The sequence below is a fragment of the Zeus faber genome, assembly GCF_960531495.2.
Source record: "Zeus faber genome assembly, chromosome: 6".
In the NCBI taxonomy this organism is placed as follows: domain Eukaryota; kingdom Metazoa; phylum Chordata; class Actinopteri; order Zeiformes; family Zeidae; genus Zeus; species Zeus faber.
This window is the reverse complement of record NC_137201.1, coordinates 31,615,340-31,630,113: the sequence shown is the minus strand read 5'-3', so window position 1 is coordinate 31,630,113 and position 14,774 is coordinate 31,615,340. Positions and strand designations below refer to the sequence as shown.

At 44.5% G+C, this 14,774-nt stretch overlaps 1 protein-coding gene across 1 annotated transcript; it reads left to right on the top strand.

Annotated features, from left to right (window-relative positions):
- Positions 1-3,804: 3,804 nt before the first annotated feature.
- synm (synemin, intermediate filament protein) lies at positions 3,805-14,668 on the top strand. Its single transcript, XM_080001675.1, has 4 exons — positions 3,805-4,685; positions 6,272-6,396; positions 10,574-10,653; positions 10,807-14,668. The coding sequence occupies exons 1-4, from the start codon at positions 3,879-3,881 to the stop codon at positions 12,864-12,866; spliced, it is 3,072 nt and encodes a 1,023-aa protein (XP_079857801.1). The 5' UTR covers positions 3,805-3,878; the 3' UTR covers positions 12,867-14,668.
- Positions 14,669-14,774: the final 106 nt, after the last annotated feature.

Sequence of the window (14,774 nt, the reverse complement as noted above, 5' to 3'; positions counted from 1 at the left end):
TCACGCCAAAGGCCAATTGTGCTTGTGTTTGTCATTTGTATGGTATCTTTAGTTTTGAATCTATGTAATAATGAAACAGATTTTTATATATATATATATATATATATATATATATATATATATATATATATATATATACTGTATATATATACTGTATATATATATATATATCTATATTTCTGCTATTTCAACTGTGGGAAGACACTAATTTGGCCAGTTGAGTGGAGGACTGCCAGCTTCTTCTCTGTTCCGACTACAATGGAAATGCACACGTGGACATTTGTAGGGCAGAGATGTCTTGTAGAATACGGGTAGTCATGGTGACGAGGAACTCTCATGACTAGGGTGATGCGTAGGTCTACGTTTACCGTAGACGCGATAGTTGCTTTTTGGCATCGCCAGTTTGCAAGCAGAGGATAAATCAAAAAGTTGAAAACATCTTTTTTCGTCATTTTCTTCACAATACTCTTCATGCAAACCTCAGGTTTATGGAGGATGCACCCGTGCATTCAAATTGCAATAATGAGTTTGAGGTTTATCATGATATCACCTTTTCTTTTTTTCTTTATTTTTATGATTTGCATTCCTATAACGTCAGAGAGGGCATTGATCGACTTATTATTTAATCGGCTTTCACGGAAGCTCAGTGTGTGTGTTCATTCGATGATCGGAAGAAGAATAAAAGGAGAAAAAAAAATAAAAATCCAAAAGCTTCGCAGGACTGTCTTCTTTCCATTTCTGTATCTGAGGCCTCAAAATGTTCACACCTACAGTTGAGATGGTGTATTTTTGACATGCATCTCTAAATGTGTATCTCGAGAGTTTCTTGTATTTCTTTTTTTTTCTTTTTTTTTTTTTCTGAAATTTTGAATAAAAAAGTGAATGAAGAATACGACCCTTGGCCATGACTTTCATTATGACAACAGTCCTGTGTCTTATGAAGTTATTCTTATAGGAACAAAACACCTCCCTCACGCATAGTTGAATTGGTTGTAATTTCCTGTTGTTTCAAGAGCAAATGTGGACTTTTGCAGATGCAGGGAGCAGTGAAACGCAAAATCACAGCGGAACCTACGGGGGAAGAAAGTATATTCGCTCTGATCCTGCCAACCACCTGCCTCCTAAAGGTGCAGTGCGTAGAATTTAGGGAACGGACTCGGCAGAAATAATATGTATATATATATATAATATGTATTTTTTAATTAGTGTACAATCCCATGGAAATAAGAATCGTTGTGTTTGTGTTACCTTAGAATGAGCTCTATTTACCTACATAGGTAGCGGGTACACTTCACGGAGGCCGCCATGTTGCACCGTCATATTTGTACAGTAACCCAGAAGGGACAAACCAAACACCGACTCTAGAGAGGGCCTTTCAAAAGTTTCGCGGCCACCGTGTCTCCCACGGAGGCCGCCATGTTGCGCCGCCACGGGGGGGGGTGTTCAGCTGGTTGCGACCTGCAGCCTCGCCGCCAGACGCCACTGGGCTCTACACGCTGCGCCTTTGAAAGCCTTCCTCACCCGCCGGCGTCCCTGGAACAAACCGCGTCCAGCCCCCTCTTTCTGCGGCGCTTCAGTCCCTGGAGCTAAGAAGAACGAAAAAAAACCCAAAACAACAACATGGAATGTGTAAAGTCACGGTGGAATAAGGGCAGCGTGGACACCTGCACTGCCCTCCAGCTGGGATTCACAAGGTCGTTTCTGAAAGGCCCAAACCATGCAAGCGGATAGACAGGTAGCACGTTGGTTTTATTTTTATTTATCTATCTGTCTGTCTGTCTATTTATCTGTCTGTCTATTTATCTATCTATCTATCTGTCTATTTATCTATTTATCTGTCTGTCTGTCTATTTATCTGTCTGTCTGTCTGTCTATTTATCTATCTATCTGTCTGTCTATTTATCTGTCTATCGATCTATCTATCTATCTGTCTGTCTGTCTGTCTATCTATCTATCCATCTATCTATCTATCTGTCTGTCTGTGTGTGTGTCTGTCTGTCTGTCTGTCTATCTATCTGTCTGTCTGTCTGCCTATTTATCTATCTATCTATCTGTCTATCTATCTATCTGTCTGTCTGCCTATGTATCTATCTATCTGTCTGTCTATTTATCTATCTATCTATCTGTCTGTCTGCCTATTTATCTATCTATCTATCTATCTGTCTGTCTGTCTATTTATCTATCTATCTATCTATCTGTCTGTCTGTCTTTATCTGTCTATCGATCTATCTATCTGTCTGTCTATCTATCTATCTATCTATCTATCTGTCTGTCTGTCTGTCTGTCTGTGTGTCTGTCTGTCTGTCTGTCTATCTATCTGTCTGTCTGCCTATTTATCTATCTATCTATCTGTCTGTCTGTCTGCCTATTTATCTATCTATCTATCTGTCTGTCTGTCTGCCTATTTATCTATCTATCTATCTGTCTGTCTGTCTGCCTATGTATCTATCTATCTATCTATCTGTCTGTCTATCTGTCTGTCTATGTATCTGTCTGTCTGTCTATTTATCTGTCTGTCTGTGTGTGTGTTTATTTATTCATCTATATATATTTCATTGTAACCCAACAATCACCGTTTACCACTTTCAAGTCATTTCCTCGTTGGATTTCTTCTCATCAGCCGGTGACATTAACGAGCTCTTTTCCCTGCGCGGCTTCCGTCCGTCCACCAGGGGGCGCTGCCGCCGCGCGCCCTGCTCCGCCGCCGCCCACCTCCACGCGCAGGGGGCGGGGACGCCGTGGCCCCGCCCCCTGCGCCTGGAGCCCCCGTACGAGCAGCGCTGAAAGCTTCGACTCTTCTGACTGATTCGGTCCTTTACTCCGAGCCACTCGGTAAAAAGAGCCGTTCAATTGTCCAACTCACAAGCTGCCATTTAAGCCATTTTATATATTTTATATATATATATAATTATTATTTTTTTGTTTTTATTAAAATGACCGGTCTTTCTTAGTAGCCAAGCGCCCTCTTATTCTGTTCAATAGCCACATTTATTGAATTTATTCTTTTTTGTTTTAGTCTTTTTTTTTGGGGGGGGGGGCGCTTGTTTTTGTTCCTTACATTTAAAATAAACATTTGAAGGAAAATGCAGCATCTGTCTCATTTATGTGCATTCGGGTGATGTTATAATGCAGATTCTGTCAATCCTGTCGCTTTCAGGAGTTTCTTGATGTCGGGGAGCCCCAGTGTTTCCCATTTATTATACTTTTCTGTCGGTTTGAATTGCTGGGGCCAACTTGAGATGTTTGATTTGAATTTGAGAGGAAAAAAAGATGCCAAGAGGTGGTTGTGTTCTTGCCTTGCATTCTTGCTCTTCTTGATCTTGCCTCTTTTCCTCTTAAAGTGCACCAAATTGATGCATTTAAATGTGACATGCATGTCCCCGGACCACCTCAGAGGGTTTGGAATCCCCCCACCACAGTTTCATAAAATAGGAGCCCCCAACATTATGCATAGGATCCCCAAAAAGTTAGAAACGGCCACAGTGACTCCCCCCCAATTTTTCTATTTACTTCCTGCAAAAATACTTTGGGCAATTTACTTTGATGGAATGGGAAAGTGCAAACCCATGACATTCATTATCAATATGCCTTGGCGTCATTTCTTTCCCCTTGGACTTGAACTGAGTTCTCAGAAATAGTTTTCAGTTTGTGAGTCGAATATTCACTCTGTTGCCGAAGTGACTCCCCAAGCCCGAGTCATTTGGAATGTCTGTTCGCCACGGGCGGATCGTTTGCGCGTCGCGCACCACTAGGTGGGGAGCATCCCGGCGCAGCCTGCGGACTCACAGCACCGTCACACCTCCACAGCACCGTCACACCTCCACACCACGCACAACTTTGGGCTTGTCACGTTGTTTTCACATTTTTTCCCCCCAAAAATGCTGCGATTCGGGAGAGCGTTGGAGGACGAGAAGCACCAGCTCCAGGGCCTCAACAGCAAACTGGCCCAGTACCTGTCCAGAACCAAGCAGCTGGAGGATGAAAACTCCTGCTTGATGGGTGAGATAAACAAGATGAGGCAGGCCAAGGCGGCCGAATGGGACAAGCGCTACAAGCCGGAGCTGCGGGAGCTGCGGAGGGCGGTGGACCGGCTGTCCCTGGAGAAGTCCCGGGTCGAGGTGGAGCGGGAGCGGCTGCGGAGGGAGCTGGAGACGTTCCGGGCCGTGACCCGCCAGGAGACCGAGGTGTGCAGGGGGATCGGGGAGGCGCTGCGGGGCTGCGAGGGGGAGCTGCACCACGCCCACGAAGCCAACATGGCTCTGGAGCAGCGGTTGCTCCAGCTGGAGGACGAGCGGAGGAGACTGGAGGAAGACCACATGCATGAGATTGTCCATCTCCGCCGCCAGCTCGACGCCCGGGCGGCGGTACCCGTGGTTTCAGCAGCATCCCACCTGCACCACCCCGGGGCTGCCTCCGTGGAGGACGTGCAGCGGTACGCCCACAGCGTGTCCGACGCGTGGATGGAGACCGTGGAGATGTACCGGCAGGACGTGGAGGAGATGGAGAGGTCCATCCGCCTGGACCAGGAGAGGCTGGGGGAGCTGCAGAGGGAGAGGGCGCTCTGCGCCGCCGAGTTCGACAAACTGTGCGCCGAGGCGGAGAAGCAAGGTCGGATCCAGGTCCAGCTGGAGGAGCGGCTGGAGCACATGCACGGACAGTTCCACCAGGAATTGAATCAATACCAGGTAAAAAAAATAAAAAAGTATAATAATAATAGTAATAATTATAAAAATAATAAGTTATTTTATTCTTCTTCTTCTTACATTTTACATTACATTTAGTCATTTAGCAGACGCTTTTATCCAAAGCGTTCAAGTGTTCTTATTATTACTATTTTGTTATTTTATTACTATTATTGCTTTTTTGGTTGGTATTTTTATAATTATTGAACGACTCCCACCGCTTACACAATTGCGTTTGCATGAGTGTTCGTCAGCTTTTAACTGATATTTGTAAATAAGTTGGTTCCATGTTTGTGGCTCTTCTTCCGGGAAACGTTCAATCACGACGAGCTCGACGCGGAGACTTTGGCTCCGCCCCCTCGCATTTCTTTCCCTTTGGACCAATAACGTTCACCTCGTCGGCCCCGCCCCCTCGGGGTTTCGAACTTCCGCTTGCGGACGGTCAGCGCGTGAGTGCGCCAGCCGTCAACCGGAAGTGACAAGACAAACCGGAGCAGCTGACTGGGCAGGTGGAGCGGCTGACGTCAGGTGGAGCGGCTGGCGTCAGGTGGAGCGGCCGACATCGACCGGACGTTTTCTCTGTGCGCACCGATTTATTACAAAGACATAAATAAACACATCACCTCCAGATGGTCGGTCAGATGTGACCCGTCGAGCCCGGTGTGACCGTTTGCTCACCAGCCACCTAAACCAATTAGTACAAATCCTTATTACCTTTCTAAAGATGGCGCAGGCTGGTCAGTGGCAGTTCACAACAAAACCCACATATAAACCTGCCGTTTGTTGTTGCGTTGCACTTGTCATTTTGAGGGTTAACTCTCGGCACAAGCACAGCCTTCCCTGATTCAGACTGCTAGCCCCATCTGTTTGAGATGATAGCTGATCAAAAATAGGAAGTGCTGAGTCAAAATGGTTTTGCCTCAGAGTATATCGATTAATAGCAGGAACACAGATATACAGGCAAAGGTTCAATCTTTAAAAATTACTTTGGCCCACAGCCAGTGCCGATACCGATGTTTTCCGAGTCCCCATGAACGCAGCATCGCTTACAGTTTTCACGGTTTCCGTGAACGCAGCATCACTTCCTGCTCGGAGCGCTGCGGAGAGCCGCGGCCGCGTCTTCCAAACTCGAACGCGGATGGCTTCGTCCTCTCAGACGGATAAAAATAAAATAAAAAATTCTAAAAGGGGTCGCCAAACATACTTTGGCTGCCATTAATATACCTGGGCGCCCCGCCCAAGTAAAGTCTCTGTGTGGGAAACACCGGAGAAACATCGGCCACTGCCATCTCATTTGCCGATGGCAGCCAACGGTGAAACGGTGCGTCCCTATTATTGTGTATTGCTTAGGTTATTGTTTATTGTCTATTGCCATTTAATGTGATTTCCTACTTGTTTTGATGCGTGCTTCTCCACATTAATCTCTATATACAGTATCTGTCTGTCTAGAAGTTTTCATTGATAGTAAAAGAGTATTTTAAGCTAAATGTCACTGTGATAAACAAACATTGTTAATATCCTCATGGTGGGAATGATACAGTCTGTATTATGGCTCCACGCCTCCATCTTTTGTTGTTTTTTTTTTTTAGAGGGTGATTGAAGAGCTGGAGCATGAGAGGAACGTGTTGGAGGACAGCATTGCTGGAAAGCTGCAGGAGCACCAGCATCTCCTCCAGATCAAGATGGATCTGGGCATGGAGGTCGCCGCCTACAGGTGGGCCCCTGTCGTTTATACTGTTTTATCAACACAAAATCATTCAACCTGCCGCATTCCAATAACAAATACTGCCACATATTCAAAAGAAGACTGTTGCCAGTTAAATTATAAAAATACCTGATCTTCATCTCACTAGAGACTGAGCCTCTCATTTTTTTCATGGACCTTTAGTTTAAAAAGGAAGTGGTGAATATGGCGATAATTGGCTCCAAGGGACGGAAGACATTTTGTAATAATGCTGAAACATAACTCCAATGAATTTGAAGTCACAGTTTTCTTTACGGCTGAGTAACTTGGAATTAGAATTAAAAATTTAGAAGTATAACTGTCAGTCAATTATTGACATTGAGCGGAAATCAAAATGCTCTGCTTTCAAGTGACTGTTTGAAATGGCTTTTCTAAAGGTAAGCGTTGACTCGTCATTTAGTCGTGTAGTTGCATGTTGTTCCCAAAGGGGGGCGCACTACACTGTCTGCGCGTCTAGATGGCGGAGGGCGCTACGTGAGGTCATCATTTCATTTCCACCTCCACTGGAGGTCTCTTCCTGTAAACGTGCCGCGAACCGACTCAACAATTGTTGATAGAATCTGGAGGATTCTGTGCGGGTCCAGTGAGACTGGGCGGTCGTGGAAGCGGTGTGGCCTGCCGTAGATTGGATTAGATTCAACTAATTGTCATTGCACAGAGTACAAGTACTGAGGCAACGAAATGCATTTCTCTGCATTTCACCATCCTAGTAGCTGAGGTATCTAGGAGCAGTGGGCTGCCATATAGCGGCGCCCGGGGAGCAGTTAGGGGGTTAAGTGTCTTGCTAATGGACACACTACCAGGAGGAGCCGGGGATCGAACCGAGAAGACGTCTGGCGAGCTCGATACCAGATAACAAGTACACACTAGCAGCTCTACCCGGGTAGAATTAGTCATAGTAGTATATCCAATACACACACAAGGACAAGCAACGAAACTCTTGGATCGCAAACGCCTTCATTTCAAGCAGCTCGATGTAACTGTTTTTACCTTAAAATAACAGCTTCAGGATCATTTTGACGCTACACTGACTTGTAATATGGAGACTGGCTCCTCTTTCGTCTCCACCCACCCCAGAACCCCTGTCCTTGCACTGTGTAACTACTGTGTCCAGGTACGAAACTGTGAGAAAATGGCGCTATGCTATACAGCACTAAGGAGATAAGAAGAAGAAGATAAATTATTTGGCACACACACCACAACACATGCACTCATGTGGCGACGGCGACACACACACACACACACACACACACACACACGCGCGCTTCAAATGGTGGCCGGTGAAATGAATTGTCTGCTTTTAACCCATCCTGGCTTGTCCTTCCTCCGGGGGGCAGCCAGGAGCAGTGGGCAGCGTACAGCGATGCCTTGGGGACCATTTACAAGTGTCCATCGCTCGTCAGATGATGTTGTGCGTGTTTTTGGTGTTTTTGGTGGCCCTCACTTTCATGGTGCCACGGGGTTTGTTTCACCCTCTGACCCAGGCATGCGAGCTGATCTGCCAGGCCGAGCACAAATGGTACCTACACCGGTGGCAAGGGGCCGATCCCCACAGGCCCTCTCTCCGGGGAGCCGTGGACTGAGTGCTCGCTAAGGCGGCGAGGTCTATGCGAGGAGCGCTGTACATCATACAAGTACTCCTCACTTAACGACCGAGTTCCGTTCCTTGGACCTGTGTTATTTCACAGTTAGGGGGCGTGGCTGGTATATATAGTGTATAGAGTATATATAGTGTATAGAGTATAGTGTATATAGTGTTATTTCTTGGTAAGGGGGTGTGGCGATTGCGACGCTCCTGCAGTGAATACTGACAGACTAACGGGAATGAGACTGTGAACGGTGATGAGAGGAGATGTATATAGTGTATACAGTGTAAATAGTGTATATACTATATAAAGTGTATATAATATATAAAGGGTGATGAGATGCTTGGTGCCACAATACAGACTGGTCAGAGAGCTGGGCGTAAGTCCAAACAGTCGTTAAACAGGGAGGTCGTTTAGTGAGGAGTACCTGTATTTGCGTTTGTTAAATAGGCTGTTATTGAAATGTGACCGATAAGGTTCAAATTTGTCCGGTAAAAGAAATTATTTTCGGACACCGGACCGAGTTTTTAGTGTTTTATAAAAGTGCAATTGCACTCAATAACTGTAGGGGCGCCAAATACCACCAGTTACACAGTGCTGCTTTAAAGGAGCGTTCTTTGAGTGATTAGTTTCAACTGGAATAAGACTCGTTCTTTATTTATCCTGTTTTATTTGTTATTTTAAAGAGCTCTATTTTTTATTATTATTGCTATTTCTTTATATACAAATTTCACAGTTGTAGATGTTGTGATATTAATGTAAGGCAATACAATTATCAGCTCTTCAACTTAACACCAAGCCCTCCCATGAGTCATTCAAGTCATACCACTCTCTGAACCTAGGTAGATGTTAGTGTCTATCTATTAGGTGCTATCATTGGTTTGGACTGGAGGTGCTACGTTTACAACGATTGATATGGAAAGTAGGAGCCACATGGCCATTCTAGTGGCTGTGATCGCTATTGATATTTAAAAATAAATTGTACGAAAGGGGACCTATTATGCTCCTTTTTAAACTGGTCTCTGAGGTCCAAAACATGTTTTTGAAGTTCTTTGCTGAAAATACCACTGAGATTATGCTTTATAGCCATTCTGACATGCCTCTATACCATCCCGCTCCCCCCGAGTTCCATCAGCCAATGGGGTTTGAGGACAAGTTATGGATTCTGTCGGCCAATGGCGTTTGGGCATTAGCGTTATTTTTTAAATACTTACATTTCCATTGTCTTCAGTTTCTTCACGGACAGTTGGTATTAATTGCTCTTTCTCTGAAATGACTTGTTTGTTGAGTTGCTGGCCACAGAGCTGAACGACTTCAGGACATGTTTTTTGAAACAGATAGCGCACAAAAGAACTGACTGGGTTTTCTTATTTCCCAGTGTGTGTGTGTGTGTGTGTGTGTTAGTCGGCCCATCAGAGACCCTCGTGTTTGTGCACAAGTGAGTTTTTCATAGTAGGTCCTCCTTAAATAAGATAGCTGCTTGGTCTTCTTGTTGGCGGTAGCATGGTGGTAAGCTTCCCTATCGTTGTGCACAACTTTTTATCTAACTTAACTTTTTGTTTTAGCTCCTGCAGTTTCTGTTATTGTTTTGTTTCTTCTTTGGGGGTTTCATTTCCTGTAACGGCATTAGTTGAGCAGTGGAGTATATCTGGTTTTACCTCTTTTATCCCACCGAGTTGATAAACACCCGACCGTGTGTCTTTACATGAAGACATTTTCTGGACCCATTTTCGTTGCTGTTCATGTCAAGCAGAGAGGAACAGTGCGATGTGTTTTCTTGTTTTCCAGAAGACTACGTGTCAAATCCCAATGACAAGACTCAAGAGCTGCAGTGCATGTGTGAGAGCAGACGTTAAAGACATTTATTGTAGTTGTTTAAGGGGAAACCTTTTACTCTAACTCTCAGTATTTTAAGCCCTTCTTCTCTCTATTCCAAGGTATCCATGCGTTGAATTAGATGCTTCAGTTTGCCCCTACATGGCGACTGCCCCAGCGCGGTATCGGGTCTTTGTTTTGAATAGTTGAAATAGGCAGAGTGTTTTCTTACGGACGTAGCGGCGATTTGTGTCTTTTTATGCCTGTGTCACGGGACTGCTTGTAAATTTGGGTTCACAGCAGAGAGAGCGACGGACCACAGCGATGGCAACAGTTATTTTTAGGTCAGTCCTTTGGGAAGCACACTCTGGAGAGAGAGAGGTAATTCGTTTTTGGAAGGGCTTGGTCTTGTCTGTATCTTTTGTTGGACTATGGCCTAAAAGTAAGGTGAGCTGATTTTCCGGTCACGATGAGGTGACATTTTGTTTCCTTCGCTTTGACTTGATGATATTTCGGGTGCTTGTCTCTTTATCGGCTTGTTACGTCTGTTTAAAGGCTTGTGGTTCGAGATGGCAGAGCAGAGTGATTTTCAACATCTAGTAAGGTATCAAATCTTGACCCTGTTATGACTATGAGTGCAAAGTATAACTTCATCACAGAATGGAGGAAAACCTCAAACTGCACTAAACGATTTGCCCTTGAATTAAGTTATATATTTTTGTTCCGCTTGGTTCCTGTTTGTTCAGGGCTCTTCTGGAAGGCGAGCGGGTAGATCTTCACGAGGCTCTCAAAAGACAAAATCAACATCAAAGAGAAAGAATAATAGGTACTGGACAGTATCATTATTTTTGTGATATATTGATCAAACTTGACCATTTTGGGATGACCATTGTAAAGCATGTATTACTGTGAATAAGATCATCCCAGACAATTACTTGAAACATGACATGAAATTACATGAGATTTCTTTCTGTCTCAGACATCAAGTTGCCTTCCCAGCCCTATACTCCAATAAGCCACACCTCCAACAGACAACACGTGGATGTCAGGTATCTGGAGCCCACCTCACACCAGAGAAGATTCCCTGTATCTGGCCGCGGCTCCGGATCCGTGAGTCCCTCCAGGGTCATTCCCATCTCTGCCGCACGCCGGGCTCAGCATCAGAGTCCCGATTCAAGGAGGGACATGGTTTCATTCAGCAAAGCCCAGGCTGCAGCCACGGCTTCCCTTGCAACCGCCGAAAAAGCCAACCACGGTCGTGGGGATGTCCAGAAGCAGGCAGAGGAAGAAAGGCTTGTGAAAGTCAAAGCGCTTTCACAGCCACCAGACAACAAATTAAAACCCGTACTCTTACCCGCCGCAGACCCCAAACCAACGAAAGTGGTATCACCGCCAATGATGAGCCTTGACGGTGAGAAAGAGGGCAGTGGCAAAATCGAAGTCACAGAGGAAAGACAGGAGAGAGGAGTCAATGTGTATGAGACGGATGTGAAATGGAGGAGCGGCGCCGAAAATCTAGGCCCGAGTGAGAAAAAGATATTGGAATCGGTGACTGTGGAGCACATTATGGAAAAAGCGATGAACCCCGGAGGTTTGGAAGGTGTCGCGGGCTCGGCCGGAGGATCGAAAATCACCTACCACGTGGAGAAAACCGAGCAGGAGGACGGCACCACAAAGACACAGATCGTGTTGGAGTCCAAGGTGCAGGAGGAGCTGGACGTTTCAGAGGACTCCGCCCTGGACGAGCTCTTCAGCAGAGGGGTGAAGAAGGTGACGCTGGAGGACATCAAGGGCACGGCGACTGGAAACATGATCCAGAGTCTGCTGAGTGGCCTGCAGAGCGAAGAGGACCTGGCAAACAAGTCAGTCAACGTGGAGATCATCGAGGAGCCCCTGGTCTCCCACAGCGACGAGGAGTATGAGCTGGAGCAGGAGTCCATGTCCAGTTACTTTCAGCCCACGTCGACATATTTTCAGATTGAGGAGCTTGAGAATCTTTCTCACGACCCCAAAGACCAAAGAGGTGATGATGACGATGGCTCCTTGAAAGCCTCCAGGACGGATGTGGAACATATCAAAGTTGATTCGGTGCATGTCCAGGATGTCCGTAAGGAAACCCAATCTCCGTTCTTGGATGCCGATTGTGACCCACAGTCTCAAGAATACTTTGTTTCCACGCCTGATGATAATCTGTCAGAACCCGAAGAGGGCGGGGGCATAGCCTCGTATGGCCATTATGGAGTTGTGGATGACCTGTCAGATGAGAGGTACTATCAAGACGAGGGCCTCCCACTGAGAAAGCCTGCGGATGAATCAGACAAATACCATTTCATGTCAAGTGATAAATCCTTTGTCAGGGAGAGTTTCCCAGAGTGCATCATTGAAGAGGAGGTACACGTCTCCCCGACGGTGCAAGAGTCAGTGCTTGGATTCCTCAAAGAGGACTCTTTGGACCCGAGGGAGCAGCTTAAGGGAGCCCTGGAGAAACTGCAAGGCTCTGTGTCAGGTCCGCTGAAGGAGGAATTGGCCTTCCTCACAAGAGTTAGCAGCGAAAGCCCACAGAACCTGGCTGTGGATGTGAAGACCGTACAGCAGTCTAGTGACAATGGAACCATGACGATTGTTGCGGAGCTGAACGTCTCTCAGACGCTGGAGGATTCAGGGCTGCTGGAGGAAGAAGATGAAGAAGAAGGCGATTTATCTGAGGGGCAGATCCTGGCTGCTCTTCAATCCTCTAATCCTGGGCTGGATAAAGCCCTTCAGGGGGGATCAGGAGGGTGCAGCATTAAAGTGTCAAGAGATCTGGATGCTGCGCCGGGTGGAGGACTAGAAGACTTGTCTGCCGAAGACATCACAGAGAAGTACATCAAGCTGGGGCCGTCGGAGAAGTCCTTCAGCTTCCAGATGGATGTGAATAACGGTCAAGCTCAAACCAGCTCAGAGCAGGAGCTGCAATCTCCTTTGTTGGATTCCTCCATCAAGGTCTCGCATGAAAAAAGAGTTGCGACGGTTTACCTTGAAAGCCCCGCAGATGGCTAATCAGAAATATGCACCGAAATATGTGTCTCTTTGAAACACCATTTTTACATTTAAACTTCCACAAATTCTCCAGTGAATTATTAAACGTTGAGTTATAAACGTGTTTAACTTTTACTACACATTTATAACTTTTCAGAACGTTTAATTTGTTCACATACACACACCTTTAAGATCTCTTGAATTATTAACAAGATAACCACATATCTTTGTGATTGCAGCAATAATAATAATTCTTACCTTATTTTCAGCTCCTGTAGGCGAGGCTTGTCGTTTATCAAGCAACATCTTTGTAGCATTATTTTTATGGATTTTAATGTAATTAGCTGCAGGTTTGTTTAGCTTATGTCTTTTGAAAAGTCTTCAAATTGCTCCTCCAGATGTATCTATTTTTGTACTAACCTATGCAACGTTGTTTTTCTTTGTTCTTTTTGCTTTAAGCAGAGATGCTAGTATATACCCAGGAAATCATTTATTTCAAAATGGAGTTGGCTGATTTACAGAACACATGATAGCGGTGATGTGTAGTGTAGAAAACACCATAACAATCTGAAAAGTGAAGAACTAGTGCTTTGCCTCACATAACACCTTAATTATAGAGTATTGGGATAGAGGAATTGTGCAAAGAAGAGCGGGATCTGAATGTGCTTCTAATGGAAATTAATTGGAATGGAAAATCGGAACTGATATATTTTTTTAAAGTTCAAACTTTTCAATTTTGTCAAGACGGTTTATTGAGAAAACTCAATATGGTGAGGTTGCAAACTGACCTAAAGATGATACGTATAGATGATGCTTTTTTTGTTTCGCTGTTCAAATGCATTTGGAGAGCAGAACGTATCGGGCCATCTTGGAGTTGAAAGAAAAGTGATATCAATTCAGGGAGCTAGAGGTAGAGTTACAGTTAAAAGGAAAGAGGATCGGAACAGAAAATGAAAGCGCTGATAATTAGGGATTCGGCGTTAATGGTGAGAGACGAAAAAACTGCAATTAAAATCCCTTCCTTTCTGATTTACAGCATCGCTTACTTTAACACATTTAGTTAGCGAGTGTCGGCGTGCAGGATCCCAACACTTTTTGTTCTATCATGAGTGTGTTCACTACTGTGGTGTATTTTGGGATATCTAGCTTAGTGCTGCTTACAGGGGTGTGTTGTGCACTAGTTTTAGACGTGCTTCAAAATAGTCATAGACCACATTTGATTTGCACGTGTAACCTCCACAACACTTCTAACACACTTTCACTTTTGCTTAACGATAACCACTTTCTTTCACAGAATGCCTATCATACAGTATCTTAGTTTAAGAAGGTGGATGTGCAAAGATGCAACTGTGTGTTGATTCGAGTCAAATTGACGAAGAAACAAAACTGCTGTTAAAAAGGTTTTTTTTTTTTGTTTTTTTTACTTGAATGCCCAGATACAATCGATAACATGTAGTTTTATTTTTACATTCGACAAAATGCAAAAAATCCTATGCAATTGTAAAATTATGATTGCGTTAATATATCAGAAATGTGACATGACATTTAATTTTGGCTTCAAAGGTTCCCCTGTTACAGTCCTATATCAACTGCACGTGATGCCACTATTGATATGTGAACTAGTATAAAACACAACAACTGAATGTACGGTGCAGTAAGAGTTTGCATTAAGAAACTTGCTTTTTCAATCAATTTATTATATCTATCATTTCTATTTAACAAATTGGCATTTGAATTTGTTAAAGTTGATATGGATTGCGGCAATGATTTGAACACCTATCCCTGCTGTACCTTAAAATAAATAAAAATGTGTATACATGTAGCGCATGTTTTTGAGTTTGTCTATCTTACGCATTCCACCGAATATACAAAGTATCACAAGTTAAAAAATGTTTTGCCATCACCACCACAAGTCAATTGAATCAGTCC